This window comes from Amia ocellicauda, chromosome 18 (assembly GCF_036373705.1).
Source record: "Amia ocellicauda isolate fAmiCal2 chromosome 18, fAmiCal2.hap1, whole genome shotgun sequence".
Classification (NCBI taxonomy): domain Eukaryota; kingdom Metazoa; phylum Chordata; class Actinopteri; order Amiiformes; family Amiidae; genus Amia; species Amia ocellicauda.
The window spans coordinates 2,497,475-2,517,096 of NC_089867.1; the positions used below are offsets into that span (position 1 = coordinate 2,497,475).

Consider the following 19,622-nt stretch of genomic DNA (forward strand, 5'->3'; position numbering starts at 1 on the left):
CAGTACCAGCCTTGTATTATTTTATTATTTATTAGGAGACGCCCTTATCCAGTAAAACATTAAATATTAAATTGAACAGCTTTAAGTAATTCAATAACCTATTCCAACAGGCACAAATACTCTAATCAAATTCAGGCGAAGTAACAGTGCCCACTTCTACAAGATTTAGAACATTAACAAACAAAAAGAACGGTACTAAGGAAAATGTTTGACCAGTAGGCGGCACTGTTTGCTCAGTCTGGACCTGAAAATAATCTCAAAAGCGGCTCACAAACTCCAACTTTAAAAGGCTTTCTCCCTAAATTCTTCTCTAAAACTTTATTATAGGCGAATGCCACTTTCAATAAACAAACAAGTGAAATTCCTTTGTTGAACTTACACAATTAAAATATAATTAGAAACATACATACATAAAGTTTATATAAACCCCATCCACCATGAGCCTATATCAATCCACTTCTGAATGAAGGCCTCCCCAAGATTTTTCCACTTACTATAATCTACAGCTTCTTTTACTTCTCAGACCAGCAAAGTTTAGGATTTCATCTTCCCCATCTTTTAGGTGGTGTTCTTTTAGGTCTTGTTTAATCTCCTGGTATTCATTCAATAGCTCCAAAATGTCAATCTTTCCATGCTCCTTTTGTATAAATTTGTTGCATTAAGTGACCAGGTTTCACAGCCATAAATGAGCACTCATTGTATGCATTGATCAAGATTTCTAAAGGAGTATGTCAAGGAGACAATCTCAAACTGTGCACAGCAACTCTTGAAGTGTTCAAGACTTTGGACTGGGAAGAAAAAGGACTCGAGTTAAACCGCATATTTGAACAATTTATGCTTTGTCGATGACTGTCACATTTGCAAAATCACATGCAGCTTCAATTTCAAAGTCTAGAAGAGCGGACTTAAATGAACCAGAGTAAAACATAAGTAATGTTTAACAGTTTTGTTAAAGTAGATCACCGGATACACCGATAGGTCAAAAGTTACATATACTTTGGACAACAAATCAGCACACACCAAGATATTAGGGAAGAAATCTAAAGAGTAAAAATGCAATGGAGTGCATTTGGAAGAAACAGTAGATGGTTTAAAGGAAATCTACCTACTTATAAAATAAAGATGGAGAGAACTATTTTCTGAGCAATTTTGACATAACTCAAGGTGATTAAAACCAACTTTATTAAAAGAAGCTGTAAAAGAATCAACTGTACAGTCATTAAATAAAAGCTATATACAAAAAACACCAATGTTAGGTTTACAGTTTTATACAGTACATCAAACTATGTACAAAAGAAAGTATTGTTAAGTAGCAAATTTGAAAACCATTATTGTGAGGTTCTAGTGCATATTAGAAATGTTTAGAAATCCATAATTACAAGACATGTTACAAAATAAAATAAAAGGTTAAATCTTTGGGTCAAGTTTCTTTATAAGAGTCCTACTGTTATAGATTTACAATCTTTTTAAGTTGCGCTTGCTCTGGGCACTTCCTGGCAGAACCTCCTTTTTGGGTCGACGTTTTCCAGACCGGCTCCCACACTCTTTGGACCCATGGAATGCACACAAGCACTCCATACAAAAGTCAAAGGCACAATCTTCCCGACTGCATACGCCTTGCTTCTTGACAGGGTGACATTTGGCAGGACTCTGGCACCTTGGACATGGTCTTAGAGACTCATCGTTGAAGAGCGTTTTGGCAACCTGCAAAGTAAGAGTGAACACATAAAGTAGTAGTTGGTGTCCTTTGAAAAGAGACTTTGATCATAACCAATTTCTATATTGCAAACATTTGACTAATAAGATTAAAAACTTATTGTAAAAGTGTTTAATGTACAAGTCTTGACAGAACGCTGTATACCTGAAACAAGGCAATTCAAACCTTCTTAAATCAGTATTAATTCAGACTTGTCTTCCCTTAATAATTTAGTTTAGAATTAATTCAGTGATCCACAGCAAACAGAACAGAACAGCTTTCAAACAAATTAAGCATATTTGCTTACATAAAATGCCTTGCAAAAGTATTCAGACCCTCAGTTTTCACATTGTTGCTTTACAGCTCACAGTCATGACACTAATTCATAATCCACACATTCAAAGCAAAAAGTCATCACTGGATAATTACTCAAAACCTTTGGTGCAGCAAACCTAAAATGCAGGCCCATCTGTCCATGCCCATACATACATGCCCATATTGCCAAATCTGACCAATTTGATCAATTTTGATCAAACAACTGTTTGTACCAACAACTGTTGGTACATAAATGAAGATACACGTTTGGTATGTTTGTCGATTTTAGGGTACTGTGCCTTTTTGGTCCTTGTTGGATTTTTGAAAAATGAAGTTTAATATAACACTCACCTTTAAAAAATCATCTTGTTTACTAGAACGCACACTCTTGCGCCCAGCTTGTGTGAAAGGCCAGCTATTGGATCCTGGAGTAATGGGGGTCTTAGCTTGTGCTTGTACAGACTTCAGAGCAGACCGACTTTGGAGATTTAACCTCGTTTCTGCATCCAGAACATGGGCCACACTCCCTTGCTAAAATTGCAGGGAAAAATAATTTTAGAAAGAAAGGCCCCGTTTGCCTTAAGAGAAGAACCTTAAAAGATAATTGAAAATGACATTTGCTGATTTTCTGTTTCTGTATAAAGCATGCATTTCCTAAAACATGTGAGTGTTGATGGGGGGGATGGTAGTTAGGTTGTGGTTTGGGTTACCTTTGTGGGATCTAAAGTGTAACAGATTGCTTCATAAACACAAATAAAATATTAAGTATGTTATATATAATAAAAACCAGGATGGCGAATGTATTGTGGAGGGAGCCTGAATTACCCTTATTAAATGAAAATCAAATATCATACCTCAGCTATTTTCAGATCCTTCAAGTACAACTGTCGTCTTCTCTGTATTATTTTGTTTTGAAAAATAATTGTATCCCAAACATCAGAAACCTGGCCAAATCTGTTTAAAAAATACATACATACATACATACATAAATAAATAAATAAAATGCAGTGGTTGTCACATGAGCAGCTCAAATACATAGAGTATATATAAATGTAGAGCATTATTAATGGATTATACTTTAAATATTGGCCTAGGTTAATATTTCAGATTTGACTAACTGGTAAAATATTTGAATACATTACATTAGTACACACATGTGCAATACTTTAACAATGCCCATTAAAACTACATATCTTTATAGGATTTTAAAGGCAATGGAAAGTTGCATTTTAACCCATGAAGTGGCAGTCACATACCTGTATATATCTTCTGAAGAGAGCAAATGTAATATTATTGCTAAAACATGCCTCAGGTTCCTACGGTTGAGTTCTGCAAGGATGTCAAGTTTTTTCAACCCCATTTTCCTTCCTATCAGTCCATCCAAAGGCATTGTAGTCCGAAATGGCTCAGACCCTTCAGAAATCCCCAACAAGTCCTCCAAGCTGATTTGCTCAGGCAACTTTCTCGCACTCCTTTGGCACATTGCATGAACAGCCTGTAAAGCAGGCGTTCTTGAAAAATCCTCAAGGTTTAAAATTCCCTCATCATTTTGGGTTTCATTTAAAAACAGTTCATCATCTTCAGAGATAAAAGTTTGGCATTTAAAATTTAATTTTATATCTTCAGTGGAAGATCCAACAACATTGGCCTCTTCCTCAGACTGCGAACCCCCCTCTCTAAGTGTGGAGAGCCTGCGGAGCCTCTCTAGTCTGGATTTTCTTTTCACATCCAAAACTTTGGAGGTTTCCTTTCTTCTGACTGGCTGGACCATCTCCTGAAATGAACCATCATGGTCAACAAATGAATCATTTGATTTATCCAAACCTATAGAGTTGAATCCGCTATCTTCAGTTGTTGAGGTGTCCAATTTTATAATTGGCGTCAATGATGGAGTGCTCAAGACTGACACATTTTCACAAACTTTTGTAGCAAAGCTGCTTACAGGAGTTTGAAAGTTCTCCTTCATAGATTCAGAAAGCTTACAGTGACGTGGAGTCTCAAGTGTCTCTGAAGCAAGATGCTCATCAGAGAAACAAGAAATGATGCTTTCATCAAGGTCTCCTTGTGTTCCAAGCAGCTCTTTGATGGAGCATTCAGGTGGTTGGATGCTTGTTTTCTTTTCATCCTCCAGTGTTGAAGTTCTCATCTGGGAGAACATCAGACGTCTTTTCCTGCATGAAGAAGCCAGTTCTTCAGCTTTCAAAGTGCTAGTAGCTAAAGCTTCAAAACATTTATTGTCTGGAGAATCATAGCCTTCACTAGAATAATCCTCTTCAAAACTGGGCATACCTGAAGATATCAAGTCCTTCTCAGATGTTCTTGTATAACCTATGCTGCCACCTGTGGCAGCTTTACACAAAAGCAGACGCCTTCGTAATGAAGCATCTTTTTTGGATACTCTAGGGGTTTCACAAAAACTAGAAGAAATAATGTTTTCTTTCTTGTGCTCTTTTTCTGAACATCTGTCTGAATCCTTCAGTCTGTCTTTTTCGGATGTGATGGATGACAAACTTGAGAATTTCTGCCTCAAATTTTCAATTAACACCTGAGGGGAATTGTGTTCCGAGGTAGGTTTGTGCACGCCATCTTTGGCTTCAGCCATCTCCAGCTTTGAGGTGTCCAGCGATTCATTGTATCCACTGTCCTGAGAAGATCCTGAATGTCTGTGCTTTAAGCCCGGAAAGAGAATCTTTGAGCTGAAACCCTGATCCATTCCTCTCCCAGGACCTGTTGTGACCAGGCAGATTGCAAACCAACTCAAATTCCACTGCAAAAAAAAAAAAAAAAAAGATATGCAATAACTGTAAGCTTTAAGACATGTTACAATTTCAAAATAATGGTTTGATGTAGATTAAACTACTTTTTGTGAACAACATGCAAGTCTAAAACTATTGCAAATATTAAACACGCATACATAATTATACACATTTTAAACAAATTGGTTGAATCTGTATTTTTGAAAGGTAGTGTACACACATCCAAATAAGCTTGGTCCAGGTGCTGAGTAGAATGAGAAATTTGAAAGTTGAAAAGATGGGAGCATTTATTCCAATGTGAGGGTATCTTTTTAACTTTCACATCTGTATTATTAACAGGATCAACTGCACAAAGATGATTAAAACTTGTCTTACAATAGACATGCAGCCTACAATATTTAAACACCTCAATACAGAGACCTGTAATCTAAAGTCTAAAATACAAGGAGAAGTCACATTTCTGGAAAAGTGTCCTTTGCACAATAGTTTACTTAAAGAAATGATCAAACGGTCATTATCTTGTTGGTAGAAAATGTAGTACGTGACAATGTACTTGAATTAAATACCAAGTTATTAGTCGAGACTACAATTTCCATACTTTTGAATTAACTCGAAAGCATTAGGTTTAACTCATCTCCACAGCATATATTTAATTAAGCTTTAAATATTGTTTATGTAGAGAAATCGTTTAATCTTCAAGCTTTAAGGTTTAGCTGCAGTCATGTCCGATGCGGTCGCAAACCTATTGGATACCCAGCAATACACTTGCAAATAAATAATAATCTTAAATATATATAGGTTTATAAAGCAAATACAGTTGGCTTCATCTGCTGAATATTGTACTACATGGTATTTCTGTATACATTATCTGCTACTTGTGATTACGTTTATTTAGCTAACCACAATGTGAGATGTTGTAGAAGAACAGTCAACTAAATAATAACCAATAAACATACTTAAGCTTAATATTTATCTACATTGACAATTAAAATTATAAGAATTTCCCTACCTAATATACCATAAAGGAGAGAGCGGAGTCAGTCTTTGGCTGAACCCTTTCGCGTGGTTTTGAATGCAAGATTAAACGGAATACATGTTAAAACTATAAAAAGCGTGGTGCTCCGTGTGTTGAGGTGCAGATGTTGGAGGTTATATGCAGAGCTGGGTTTTCAGATTCAGCCTGCAAACGGGCAATAGCAAGCTCGCACGGGGCTGCCGTTGCTGTGGATATTGTGGATGTGGCTTCAGGTAAACCTTCCCTGGTGTACGTTTGAATTTTGCGCCCATAGAAACACAGGGAGTTTTATTCGCCCGCACAAACAAGACGAAAAGACCGCCTTGCCGAGAGCCCTCCTCCTGCTCCTCCAGCTGCCGTCAACGCTGGCTTCCCCTGACTTTTGCAAACTGCACTGTGAATGGCTACAGACAGCATGGAAACCAAGGCATTTAAATCCCTAGTGTTAAAGCGCAAACGTTGTTTATCAAATACCGAACACAAGCCAGCCGAGCCCGCCATGATGTTCAATACATGCATACACACATTATATATAATTAAATGAAAGCACTAGCTGAACAATTTTGTTTGCAGGCTGAAGTTAATTCCCGTTTGTCTTATTTTGTCGCAGACTTGATTAAAGTAGCAGCACAAGGCGGCTGCTTACTGAACAATGACGCAGTTTGGCTATTTGATATCGGGACATACATACATACATACATACATACATGTCAATTGAATGCTGGAGAATTAAAGCCACCACTAATTAATCTTAAAACTGGGTATACCTGAAGATATCAGATCCTTCTCATCACATTTAACTTAAGCGGTGTAGCATCAGCATCACGTTTGGTAAACAAACAAACAAAAAAAAGGCTGAAGGATTTACACTAAGTTAAAGAAAACCGACTGTCATAGGTGGGTACAACTAAAACCACGCCTCTCCTGTTTTTGTCTGGGAAAACACAGCTACAATGTCTTAATTGAATTTAAACTGTCACGACGAAGCGAATACTTTTTCTAAACGACTTATTCCATTTGGCTGTAATCTTCCAATGAATCCCGTTTTCGGTTTACTTTACATTAAATGCCATTATGACACATCTGCCCGTTGCATAGGCCTATATAATAGTTAACTAAAATGACAAAAAAAAAAGTTTACTTACAGAGGCTTGTAAGAAAAATGTCAGTGGGATGAAAAAACAGTGCGCTAGTATAAAACCTACTCCATCTTAATTAAAAACACAGCGGAACTCCCCCCTGGTGAAGCGAAACATATGCACGTTCAAATTTCGTTACTTAATCTGTGATTGGTCAACATAAAACCTGTGGCTGAACCTTTACCGTAGTACTTAACGTATGTGGGCCTGCAATCGATTACCGTATTTTTCAAAAAGAGGAACCATTAACTATCATTATTATTATTTATTTATTAGCAGACTTACAAAATATAAGCGCAATACAAAGTGACATTGGTAAAAATTCAGTCAATGCTTATAATACTGGATTACAAAATATTGTTAAAAACGCAAATATTGTTACTCAGCCTATTTTAAAATACCCTTTATGTCTCTCGAATTTATAAAATCTGAAAGCTAATTCTCGACTATTATATTTCATATTAACAAATATTATTATTATTATTATTATTATTATTATTATTATTATTATTATTATTATATAATAATAATAATAATAATAATAATAATAATAATAATAATAATAATAATAATAATAATGCGTTTATTCAAGGATAACAGAGGTCGCGGTCGTGTACCGCAGATTTCCTCAGTTTTGTACAGATCTGCAGAATTCCACTGATCCCATAGGTGGAGCAGCGCAGAACTGCGCAGGACTGCGGAAATCTGCGCTACACAAACGCAACAAGAGTTTTCAAGTTCCTAATATCTAGCCAATTGGCAGAGAGTTTATTGTGGACCAATCCGTGCTTCCATTGTACTGCACGCAAGCAACAGACTGCGCCTGCGCTTTACATTTCTTGGTCTGAACACGGGGAGCTGTGGTGAGTGTACTGTAATAATATATAATACAAATTAAATAGATAATAATAGTTATGCGTCCGTTCCAAAGATATAGCTTTTTATATATTTTAAAGTTTTTTTTCTTTCAATTGAGTTAGATTATAGGCATCACCTGTTTCCTTTTACTATTGTTCAAGGCGTGTATTTTGTATTTATTAAAATGCTTTAAACACGTTGCCAAACATTTTACAATAAAGTTAATACTCGTTATAAGTGAGGACAGAATTAGAAACTGTCAACACATGCCTTTAGTGTATGAATGTTTTACTATGGATTATGTTCGTGTATGCATTTTACGTGAAATGTTGGCCTTTGTGACATATTGTTAATAGTGTTTTCCTTCGTTTTAGCCCAGTATAAACATGGATCCACAGAAAGATGTTCAACCTCCAAAACAGCAACCCATGATTTATATTTGTGGAGGTAATATGTGTGCTGATTGCAAAGAAAAAAATAAAACGCGTTTACGTATAATACTTAATTTCTGGGCTCATAAATCCTATTGTAAATATAGGGTCGGTAGGTATCGGTATTGCATTTTATATATTTCAGCTTGTGCGCAGTGTACTACTGAAGATACATTTTCAGAATTTTAAGAAAATGCTGGCTTCCGTGCTATTCCCTGAAGATTAACAGCATTACCCATACCTTTTAATTTATTTTTTATGTCGTCCCTGTAAAGAGGTTTTAAATCCGATTGGAGTTGGGTTAAATGTGTAAATAGATGTACAAGGTATTATGTTATCACAGAAAATAGTTTAGTTTGTAGGGGATGCATTATGCGTTATTAAAATTCGTAACTTGCTCTGAATGACGTTAATGTTTTTGTTGGTTTGTTTTTGGTTTCTTTTGACAGAATGCCATACAGAAAATGAAATTAAAGCGAGGGACCCAATCAGATGCAGAGAATGTGGCTACAGGATAATGTATAAGAAAAGGACAAAAAGACGTATCCTTTTGTTAAAACAAAAACATCAACAAATTTCAGTTTGGTTGACAGATATGCAGAGTTCCTGAAACCTTTCTCACATAATCTTGAAAATGGTCACAATCTTTTAGGCGTTAATGTGTTGCGTAAAAACTACAATACTTATTATTATAAGAAGACTGTTTTTAACTGAAAGATAAAAACAATAGATGTCAATAAGTGAATGATGAAAAGAGTTTACTCTTTTATATACTGTATTTCAAGAATTATAATCCATATTGTAGCAATATACAAACTGAAATACACAATATTCTTGATAGTTAAACTTATGGTTGAATTAACACTTTTTTTTTCTAATACAAACAGTATTTTTGATTTCACTACATAATGGTAGGTTCTTTTTGATTTCATAATCTGGTTTAATATGATACTTTTACTTTTCAACAAAATCTACATTAAATTCAAGCCTTTTCCATAAGTGTGATTTAATGTTGATATATCACAGTGTTTAATCTGTCATGATGTTTGGAATACTCTAATTTCTTCTATTGGTAAAGTTTTCATAACTTAACTGCTCCAACTCCAGTGGTTGTGTTTGATGCCCGGTGAATTCTCCTGTCTAATGGATCTCTACAGAAGATTAATTTACTTTTTCTTTTGTGTTCCTTTTTTTGTATATTCAGATTTGGTTTACACGTAGTCATTACCCAGTGCTCCTAACAGGAATGTAAATTATTGAATAGGTTTGTAATAAAAATAACAAAACCACCAAACTCTTCTGTATGTTTATTATGATGTTACTTTTTTGGGTGTGAAATTACATATTTCCTCTTAATGTTGTAATAGTAAGTTGAGAACAGTGTTGAAATCCAGCAAAGATGTCTCACTGTTAGTAGAGCTGACTACTATAATAGTAGTGAAACTGATGTTGCCTATATCTCTGGAATTGTGTTGTGTTAGTTGTGAGTGCTGTGTTGTTATGGAATAGGATGTGACTGGACCTCTGGAAACTCACATTTTTCTGTTGTGCAGCAGGTGCAGAGATTTCCATGTACACTAGTACATACTGTATGTCGCCGTATCGGGGTGGGGGTTTTAGAGTTAGCCCTCGAGCACAGAGCCATTAAGAGTTTGAATCATTGAGTCATTGAGCTGCTGGGGTTTGGGTTATTGTATGTATATTTTAATTGTTATTTCTAATTTCTTTACACTTTCTCCATTATCATTTGTAAATGAACATTAAATGAATAATTTGAGTCCCAATATTCTTATTTCTAAGGGTGGCTTACAAATAAGTCTAACCTTGCAAACACTGTATTAAGACTTTTGGAATTTAATTTAATTTGAATAGAGAAATGTACCAGACCTGGTACTGAATCATTTAAACTGTTGAACCATCATAATTGTATTGAAAAATTCCACCTTACATCGATTCGCCCCCCTTAAATGGGTCTGTGCCCTCCCTCTGCTACCCCATTCAAAATGCTTCCTACCTACCTACATACATAATGTACAATTCTATATTTCCTTGTCTCTCACCACTTTCTCATTCACCCATTACAGCCGAGTCAGCGATGACATCACAGAGCACAAACATGTTCTGTCCGTCCCTCCCTCTCTCTCTCTCTCTCTCTCTCTCTCTCTCTCTCTCTCTCTCACCTCATTGGCATATCAAAGATGACATCACAGTAACCTGCTTTTATATCCTCAATCTGTCAGTCAGTCAGGCTGGCTGGCTGGCTCATAGGCAGGTCTGCACTGCATTTTTCAACCCAATAATTAAAGGAGGTGCATAGCGCACTGCCCCAGTCCCCCTCCTTAGTCCCTCAATTCAATTCAACTCAACTAAATTTCATTCACTTCACTTCACTTCAAGAGAGTTTATTGCCATGAATTACAATCAGCTGTGTGGCCACTCATTCCTACCTACATACAAAATAGAGAAAACAAAATCTGAAATTGAATACTACCAGTCTATCTCTCCTTCTCTCTCTTTACTATCAAACTCATAAATTGTAGCCTAGTCAGGGATGACACCACAGAGCACATACATGCTCTGTCCCTCCCTCCCACTGACCAGCATTTATATCCTCAGTCAGTCAGTCAGGCTAGCTGGCTTGGCTGGCAGGCTGACAGTTTCGTCTGCACTGCATTTTTCAACCCCCAAATTAAAGGGGGTGCAGAGCACACTCCCTCATTCCCCCTCCCTCCTTCAATTCAATTCAAATCAATTCAATTTAATTCAAGAGACTTTATTGCCATGACTTACAATCACCTGTGTGTCCATTACTTCCTACCTGCATACATAATAGAGACAAATATAACAGTCATCACAGTGACCAGCATTTACATTCTCGGCCGTCAGTCAGTCAGTCAGGCTAGCTGGCTTGGGTGTTTGGCTGGCTGGCTGACAGGCAGGTCTGCACTGCATTTTTAAACCCAATAATTAAATGAGGTGCATAGTGCACTGCCCCAGCCCCCCCCTCACTCCCTCAATTCAATTCAATTCAATTCAAGAGACTTTATTGTCATGACTTACAATCAGCAGTGTGTGCACTGCTACATTCCTACATTCCTACATTCCTACCTACATTCATCATATATTAAAAACAATCTCAATAAAAAACATACCAGTCTATTTCTACTTCTCGCACTACACTCTTTCACCCATTGTAGCCCAGTCAGTGATGACATCACAGAGCACATACATGCAATGTCCCTCCCTCCCTGTCTCTCTCACCTCATTGGCAGATCAGCGATGACATCACAGTGACCAGCATTTATATGCTCAGTCAGTCAGTCAGTCAGTCATGCTAGCAGTCTTGGGTGGCTGGCTGGCTGGCTGGCTGGCTGGCGGGCGGACAGGCAGGTCTGCACTGCCTTTTTAAACCCAAAAAATAGAGAAGGTGCATAGTGCACTGTCCCAGTTCCCCTCCTCACTCCCTCAATTCAATTGAACTCAGCTCAATTCAATTCAATTCAATTCACTTGACTTCAATTCAAGAGAGTTTATTGCCATGACTTACAATCATCTGTGTGGCCACTCATTCCTACCTACATACAAAAGAGAAAACAAAATCTGAAATTGAATACTACCAGTATATCTGTCCTTCTCTCTCTTTACTATCTGACTCATCAATTGTAGCCCAGTCAGGGATGACACCACAGAGCACATACATTCTCTGTCCCGCCCTCCCTCTATCTCTCACCTGATTGGCAGATCAGTGATGACATCACAGTGACCACCATTTATATGCTCAGTCAGTCAATCATTCATTCTGTCAGTCATCATGCTAGCTGGCTTGGCTGTTTGGTTGATTGGCTAGCTGGCTGACAGGCAGGTCTGCACTACAGTTTTCAACCCAATAAATAAAGGAGGTGAATAGTATACTGCTCCAGTCCCCCTCCTCACTCCCTTAATTCACTTCACTTCAATTCAATTCAAGAGAGTTGATTGCCATGACTTACAATAAGCTGTGTGTTCACTCCGTCCTACCTACATACATAATAAAGACAAAACTAACAGAATATGAATAATTAAAGTCTAAATCTCAGTATAAAACATATCAGTGTATTTTTCCTTCTCGCTCTACACTATCTCTTTCACCCATTGTAGACGAGCCAGCGATGACATCAAAGAGCACATACACCGATCAGCCATAACATTATGACCACTTGCCTAATATTGTGTAGGTCCCCCTTTTGCCGCCAAAACAGCCCTGACCAGTCGTGGCATGGACTCCACTAGACCTCTGAAGGTGTGCTGTGGTATCTGGCACCAAGATGTTAGCAGCAGATCCTTTAAGTTCTGTAAGTTGTGAGGTGGGGCCTCCATGGATCGGACTGTTTGTCCAGCACATCCCACAGATGCTCGATTGGAATGAGATCTGGGGAATTTGGAGGCCAAGTCAACACCTTGAACTCATTGTTGTATTCCTCAAACCATTCCTGAACCATTTTTGCTTTGTGGCAGGGTGCATTATCCTGCTGAAAAAGGCCAATGCCATCAGGGAATACTGTTTCCATGAAAGGGTGTACATGGTCTGCAACAATGCTTAGGTAGATGGTACGTGTGAAAGTAACATCCACATGAATGGCAGGACCCAAGGTTTCCCAGCAGAACATTGCCCAAAGCATCACACTGCCTCCGCCGGCTTGCCTTCTTCCCATAGTGCATCCTGGTGCCATGTGTTCTCCAGGTAAGCGATGCACACGCACCCGGCCATACACGTGATGTAAATGAAAACGTGATTCATCAGACCAGGGCACCTTCTTCCATTGCTCGGTGGTCCAGTTCTGATGCTCACGTGCCCATTGTAGGCGCTTTTGGCAGTGGACAGGGGTCAGCATGGGCACCCTGACTGGTCTGCGGCCACGCAGCCCCATACGCAACAAACTGCGATGCACTGTGTGTTCTGACACCTTTCTATTAGAACCAGCATGAACTTTTTCAGCAATTTGAGCTACAGTAGCTCGTCTGTTGGATCGGACCACACGGGCCAGCCTTCGCTCCCCACGTGCATCAATGAGCCTTGGCCGCCCATGACCCTGTCGCCGGTTCACCACTTTTTCCTTCCTTGGACCACTTTTGATAAGTACTGACCACTGCAGACCAGGAACACCCCACAAGAGCTGCAGTTTTGGAGATGCTCTGACCCAGTCGTCTAGCCATCAAAATTTGGCCCTTGTCAAAGTCGCTCAGATCCTTACGCTTGCCCATTTTTCCTGCTTCTAACACATCAACTTTGAGGACAAAATGTTCACTTGCTGTATAATATATCCCACCCACTGACAGGTGACATGATAACGAGATCAGTGTTTTCACTTCACCTGTCAGTGGTCATAATGTTATAGCTGATTGGTTTACATGCACTGTTCCTCCCTCCCTGTCTCTCTCACCTCATTGGCGGATCAGCGATGACATCACAGTGACCAGCATTTATATGCTCAGTCAGTCAATCTGTCAGACTAGCTGCCGTGGCTGGCTGGCTGGCAGGCTGGTGGACAGGCAGGTCTGCATTTTTCAACCCAATTATTAAAGGAGGTGCATAGTGCACTGTCCAAGTCCCCCTCCTCACTCGCTCAATTCAATTCAATTTAATCTTATTCAATTGATTGCCATGACTTACAATCAGCAGTGTGGCAACTGCAACTACCTACATACATTCCTACCTTCATTCATAAGAAAGAATTTGAATATGGGTTATCGTTTTCCAGACCGGCTCCCACACTCTTTGGACCCATGGAATGCACACAAGCACTCCATACAAAACTCAAAGGCACAATCTTCCTGACTGCATATGCCTTGCTTCTTGACAGGGTGACACTTGGCAGGACACAGCCTTAAAGTCATCGTTGAAGAATGTTTTGGGAACCTGCAAATTGAGAGTGAACAGATGTAGTAGTAGTCTATGTAGAAGTAGTAGTCAGTCATGTTTTGAAAAGTGACTTTGATCATGCTAATGTCTATATTGCAAACATTTAACTAATAAAATGTAACAATTTGTTAAAGTCTCAAAATAACCCTGTATACCTGAAACAAGGTAATTCAAACAGCTTCTTAAATCAGTATTCTTTCATAGACTTTTCTTCCCTTAATAATTTAGCTTAGAATTAATTTAGTGCTCCACAGCAAACATGCAAATCACTGAACTGAATAAAAGAGCTTTCAAACAAATAATTTAGCATATTCTCTTCAGGCCTCTAACAAGTTACATAACATGCAACAGTATTCAGACCCTCTCAGTTTTCACATTTTGTTGCTTTAAAGCTTGCAGTCATGACATTTGTACAATGCTAACACACAACCTATTCCACACAGCAAAACAAGAAAGTAAATAGAGACTTAATATGAAATAATATTGGAAAAGTCATGATTGCATAACTATTCAAAACCTTTGGTGCAGAAAACCTAAATTCAGGCCTCTGTCTCAAAGCCCACATGGAGTTTGCAACAAAGCACCCCAGTGATCCTACAAAAATTACATAACCCTGCAGGCCGAGGCCATAGTATCCATCACAACAGTGCTCTGCCCAGTGCTGGAATGGTTTTCAAACAAAATTAATTAATTTGCCTGAAGTTATGTCAGAGTAACAGAAATTGTGGCCTACAATGGCATCTTCTGTTGGAGATGAAATTATACAAATGAACTATGGGAAAATTTAATACTTTGTCACCAGTTTACCTTATTCATTTTGTCAGAAATATTTAATATGTATGTTCAAAGACAAGAAAGCATAGTGCTATCAGTTTTTCTCTTTTCATAAGACATTATTTTTTTGTTGTACTTTGCTGGTAAATCCAGAATACATTCCTGAATTTATTATCTGGTTTCTATGGAAACAATAGGTTATAGAATTTTCATATTGTAATGCCATGTTCTAGAACATTAATCATAGTTAACTAAGTTAACTAATTTATTCTGCAATCAGAGAAACTAAAACCAGCACTTACATTCTTGTAATTTAATTTATATTCTAAAACCCAAAAAAAAAGTCTTTCTACATTTTCTTGTTAAGTATTGACAATATTCTATTTATAAAGATGATCTAAATAAGGGTGAAAATCTTCAACTTTAAGACTTAGTGACACCTCCAAATATATTTTTAATTGTACATGGGTACATACAGGTAAAATTTATTTCTGTTCCTCTCATATAGCTAGAGGGAAATTAATTAATTTTGTTTGAAAACCATTTCAGCACTGGGCAGAGCGCTGTTGTGATGGATACTATGGCCTCGGCTGCAGGGTTACTCCACCTCCATTACTTATTCCAAGAAAACCAACCGTGGCAACACGGTCTTCTGGGAATCGTTCCCCCACAGAATTATCCTGAAGAGGGACTGGCCTCATCCCTCTGTTGCCTCCCCATCCTCTGCCATGTGTCCTCGTAAACAGAGAGGTGCTGAGGCCATGGGGAAGGGGAGGTTGCAGTCAGATGGAAAACTCACAGGGACATTCTGGCAGTGCAGCCCTGGAGAAGGCCAGGGACTTTCCTGTGGCCCTTGTGTCTCCATAGTCAATGCAGAGGTACGGTGGGGCAGGTGAAAGATGGGCAGTGTTGATCAGTGGTATCGCAGGTGTGTCTCTTTGTCTCAGGTGGAGGAGAGATGGCTGGAGGAGAACTGTACACAGAATTATTCCCTCATTAACCCACAGAAGACCCAAATGGAGACCCTACAGCCTGGCCAGGGAAGTACCCCCAGCCCCACTAGCACGTGAGAGGACAGGGATCACTATCGAATTATTTAATGCTCTTATTCAATACAAATATTGATTTATGTTTTTTAATGATTATTTCATATTTCCTTATTCAAACGCAATAGCACTAACACATTGCTGTATAACTAGTTTTAACCCCCCGCCCCATTACAAAACTCCTTTGTCACATGTGAGGGTAAATAATGACACAAACTGCAGTTTATTATGAGGCTGACCAAGCGCTACGGTGTCCATGGCAGCGCACCGCACTCCATGGCCGCCTTCGGTTAGTTTTACTTCTGAGACCAAGAGTATAGGCATAATTAAACACCAACGGTATACATTCAGTTTTAACTAAGGTGACGGTACTACTCAATCTGTTTTGGTAAGTTATTTTCAAATATATTGTTAACTAGCAACATTGCATTTGCAATCTTAGATGACCCTAAGTGTTATGCAATTATTTTAAACATAATGCAAAACAGTCTCTCTCTTTTTAAAACCCACTGGATGAAATACAGAAGTATATCTGCCTTTTTTTTTTATTCGTTTGCTGAAAATAACGCCGGTGCAAATGTGCATCTAATCTCACTTTCGAAGGAGTTTACATTCGTGGAGGCACTTTCTCTGCACACATTTTCGTCACTTTACTACTGACGAAAATATAATTAAAAAAATGTATATTCATATATTTGTACCGATGTTATAAAGAGCATGCTGATTAACTGCATGCCTCGCACCTGACACTACGTCTGATTCTAGAACATTCTGCCTTTGTCAGGTAGTGAGAAAGCAAATTAAGTTTCTCAATTTGAATGATAAAAATGATGAAGACGCCCAGTTATCCAAGGCGACGTAGGTGATTTTGTATAAACTACTTTTTGAGGTTATGTTTTCATCTTCTATTGTAATTTTCATTGCGAAGGGATGATCACAAGGAGTTCGTTTTCTAAGGTGTAAATGCCTTACAACACATTGAAACTATTACTTTTGTTACTGCTGTAATGATTATTTTCGTCGTTATTTTGGAGTGTCAGGGGTTTACTATACTTGTTTCATCGGGTGTTATTTATTTACAGGTACGCAGACATTGTTTTTATAAATGCATATTGAAATCACTATTCACATTAATGTTATATGCATAAGTTCAATTTAGCAGCCATGAGTGCTGAGCAGATTTCCTCGCTGTTGGATCGGGGAGTGACAAAAAACTGCCCAATTCCCGTGGATCATTTGGACTACGCTTTCATAGAGTATTGCACTGACGTGAAGTATCTGGAAAGGATACTGAGAGTGTTAAGGTAAATTGCCAATATTATAATCTAAAATTATTATTTTAACTAAAAATTTATTATTTCAAGAACTGCAATGCTTTTGAGTGGATTTTGGCAGACTTGGTATTTTTATGCCACATACGCATTATTTGCTTAGTAAAGGCCTGTAGATTATTTTTTAAAATATTAATAAATAACAATACTAGTAATGGATTGGTAGGGAGTGCCTTTGAATGTTCAAACTCTGCAAGATGAAGTTAAGTTTAGTCTTCTTTGAACCTGTTGTGCATCTTTGCTGAAGTAATGGAGAATTTCTAAGTGTGGCCTTTCCCACCTGGTTTGTATTGGAGGTCTGGTGAGGAAGGGTTATACCCTCATCTCACCGAGTTCTGTGAGAAGCACATCGAAAAGCTGGATCCCAGAAGCCGAACTCTTCGGAAAGATCAGCCTCCAGCTACAGCAGCCAGCTTTTCCTCAGAAGAGTGGTCAGAAATCGCCAACGATTTAAAGGTACGGGAAGAGAAGTGAGCCTCGCTGTCTGGGTTTGTAAGTTAAGGAGCCTATTTTCAAAGGAGATCTACAGTTTGGTGTGCATCCTAATGATCTGTCTCCTCTTAAGACTGTTGTGGGATTGCTTGTCCAGAAGTTCAGTACTTAAGTAGGAGAATATCTAGCTAATGCAAGTGAAAATGCTCAAAATTGTTTGATACTAAATGTGTTGTTTTGAACAAATAGTATCTACAGTAATGCATAGTTACTGCAAACGACTGTGTCACCGGGTTTAACAAAAATAATAATTAAAAAAATAAATCCCACATGGCATACCCATTCATTAAGCTGCTGTTTTAGTATTGTCCTCCTGCATAGTGGGGACAGATATTTTGTAAAAATATGTTACTAGTAGTGGCTGCAAAGTCAGTTACCAATCGTATACTATACTGTGTAAGTGCAAGTGTCTAGACTTATATGTAATAGATTTATCAGCTAGTTTATTTTTAAATTAAGCAAAATAGTATAGTCTTATAGTGGAATGTAGGTTTAACATATACTACGAAGTAGGTTACATCATTTTTCAAAGCTATTAACACTTATAATTAGAGTAAATATATGAAAAATCTGCACATCCACGGTCTAATAAAATACTCTTTTCTGTTGCATTCTTGACAGAATTGGACAAATGAAGTTAAACAGAATGAAGCTGAACTTAAACACCTGGTTGTTTTGGAAGATGTAGAAAACGTGCCACCGGTGCGTGGGTCAAATTTCTCTGTTCCTTTAACACAGGTAAAATGATGTCTGTTGATTACTACATACACCACAGTAATTGTAAGCACTATTTAGCCTGACTTTTGTATGTATATACAGTGCCTAGCAAAAGTATTCAGACCCTCTCACAGTTTCACATTTTGTTGCTTTAATTGTAGCTTGCAAACATGACATTCAGGTGCCCAAAATGACCTTACTGAGCCACACAATTAGTTGAATGGTCTTTGTCTGTGTGCAATAATAGTGGTTCTCATGTTCTCAGAATAAAGACACTGGTCTCTGTGAGATTGTTTGGTCAATGGTTTGGTAATGAATTTCAAGCAAAGACTCGACCATGAAGACCAAGGAGCTTTAAAAGCAAGTCAGGAATAATGTAATTGAAAAGCACAGACCGAGTTGAAGCGTACAAAAAAATATATAAATTTCTTTGTATGCCTGTGTCTACTCAGTCATCAAGAAATGGATGGTGCGTTGTATCACCCAGACACTGTCTATATCAGGTTGTCCCTCCAAACTGAGCAGCTGGGAAAGAAGGAGACTAGTCAGGGATGCCACTGTGAGGCCAATGGCAACTTTGAAAGAGCCAAGGAGATGTATCAACAATATCCAGAACACTTCACAAAACTAGCCTGTATGGTAGGGTGGCCAGATGGAAGCCATTACTAAAAAACAAAGCATCTGAGAAATCCTACAAAAATGTGGCAAAATTGGTTGTGGTCAAATGAGACCAAATTGGAACTTTTTGGTCTAAACGCCAACTGTTGACTTTGTGCAGATGTAACACCGCACATCTCACAGCACCATCCGGTCGGTGGCAGTATCATGCTATGGGGATGCTTCTACTCAGCAGGGACTGGAAAATTCTCCTTTCAGCAGGACAATGATCCAAAAGTACAAGGTCAAAACTTCACTGGAGTGGCTAGAGAAAAAGAAAGTGAATGGCCCTGTCAAAGTTTTGACTTTGAAATCTGCTGTACTTAAGCAATCCCCAAGCAAATTGAGAGAGTTTGAGCAAGTTTGCCAAAAAAAAAAAAAAAAATTGGCACAAATTGCACCAAACCAGTGTGCAAAATTGATAGACTTACCCAAAAAGCTGTATTTGCTGCCGCTAATTGCTGCTAAAGGTGCTTCTACCAAATATTGATTTGAG

General features: G+C 38.2%; 3 protein-coding genes across 9 annotated transcripts in view; 2 read left to right on the forward strand and 1 right to left on the reverse strand.

The window, feature by feature from the left end:
- Window positions 1–1,159: 1,159 nt before the first annotated feature.
- Window positions 1,160–7,059, reverse strand: fbxo43 (F-box protein 43). Of its 2 annotated transcripts, none has more exons than XM_066691152.1 (5): window positions 6,928–7,059; window positions 3,268–4,778; window positions 2,866–2,965; window positions 2,363–2,542; window positions 1,160–1,704 (listed from the first exon to the last, which is right to left on the reverse strand). In XM_066691152.1, the coding sequence occupies exons 2-5, from the start codon at window positions 4,722–4,724 to the stop codon at window positions 1,456–1,458; spliced, it is 1,986 nt and encodes a 661-aa protein (XP_066547249.1). In that variant the 5' UTR covers window positions 4,725–4,778; window positions 6,928–7,059; the 3' UTR covers window positions 1,160–1,455. The 2 variants fall into 2 exon arrangements, with proteins under 2 accessions (XP_066547249.1, XP_066547250.1); XM_066691153.1 differs by lacking the exon at window positions 6,928–7,059 and adding an exon at window positions 5,777–5,984.
- Window positions 7,060–7,695: 636 nt separating this feature from the next.
- On the forward strand, window positions 7,696–9,987 carry polr2k (RNA polymerase II, I and III subunit K). Its single transcript, XM_066691134.1, has 4 exons — window positions 7,696–7,784; window positions 8,154–8,226; window positions 8,660–8,752; window positions 9,318–9,987. Exons 2-4 carry the CDS (start codon window positions 8,166–8,168, stop codon window positions 9,338–9,340), a joined length of 177 nt encoding a protein of 58 aa, XP_066547231.1. The 5' UTR covers window positions 7,696–7,784; window positions 8,154–8,165; the 3' UTR covers window positions 9,341–9,987.
- A 6,193-nt stretch (window positions 9,988–16,180) lies between these two features.
- Window positions 16,181–19,622, forward strand: part of LOC136713885 (sperm-associated antigen 1) — a 29,981-nt gene continuing 26,539 nt past the window's right edge. For 3 of the 6 annotated variants that reach the window (XM_066691118.1, XM_066691120.1, XM_066691121.1), the window contains exons 1-4: window positions 16,181–16,317; window positions 17,012–17,233; window positions 17,557–17,716; window positions 18,374–18,490. In XM_066691118.1, coding sequence (XP_066547215.1) covers window positions 17,070–17,233; window positions 17,557–17,716; window positions 18,374–18,490 — 441 coding nt within the window. In that variant the 5' untranslated portion in view covers window positions 16,181–16,317; window positions 17,012–17,069. Of the gene's footprint in view, window positions 16,318–16,834; window positions 17,234–17,556; window positions 17,717–18,373; window positions 18,491–19,622 lie in introns of those variants that run through there. The other 3 variants (XM_066691123.1, XM_066691122.1, XM_066691119.1) reach the window with 3 other exon arrangements.

Coding starts and splice junctions, on each gene's coding strand:
- fbxo43 (XM_066691152.1), bottom strand. CDS start 4,724: ATGGATCAGGGTTTCAGCTCAAAGATTCTCTTTCCGGGCTTAAAGCAC. Junction 2,543..2,865: donor AGGATCTGAAAATAGCTGAG/GTATGATATTTG, acceptor CTGCAATTTTAG/CAAGGGAGTGTGGCCCATGT. Junction 1,705..2,362: donor AACAAGATGATTTTTTAAAG/GTGAGTGTTATA, acceptor CTTACTTTGCAG/GTTGCCAAAACGCTCTTCAA.
- polr2k (XM_066691134.1), top strand. CDS start 8,166: ATGGATCCACAGAAAGATGTTCAACCTCCAAAACAGCAACCCATGATT. Junction 8,227..8,659: donor CATGATTTATATTTGTGGAG/GTAATATGTGTG, acceptor TTCTTTTGACAG/AATGCCATACAGAAAATGAA. Junction 8,753..9,317: donor TAAGAAAAGGACAAAAAGAC/GTATCCTTTTGT, acceptor CTCCAACTCCAG/TGGTTGTGTTTGATGCCCGG.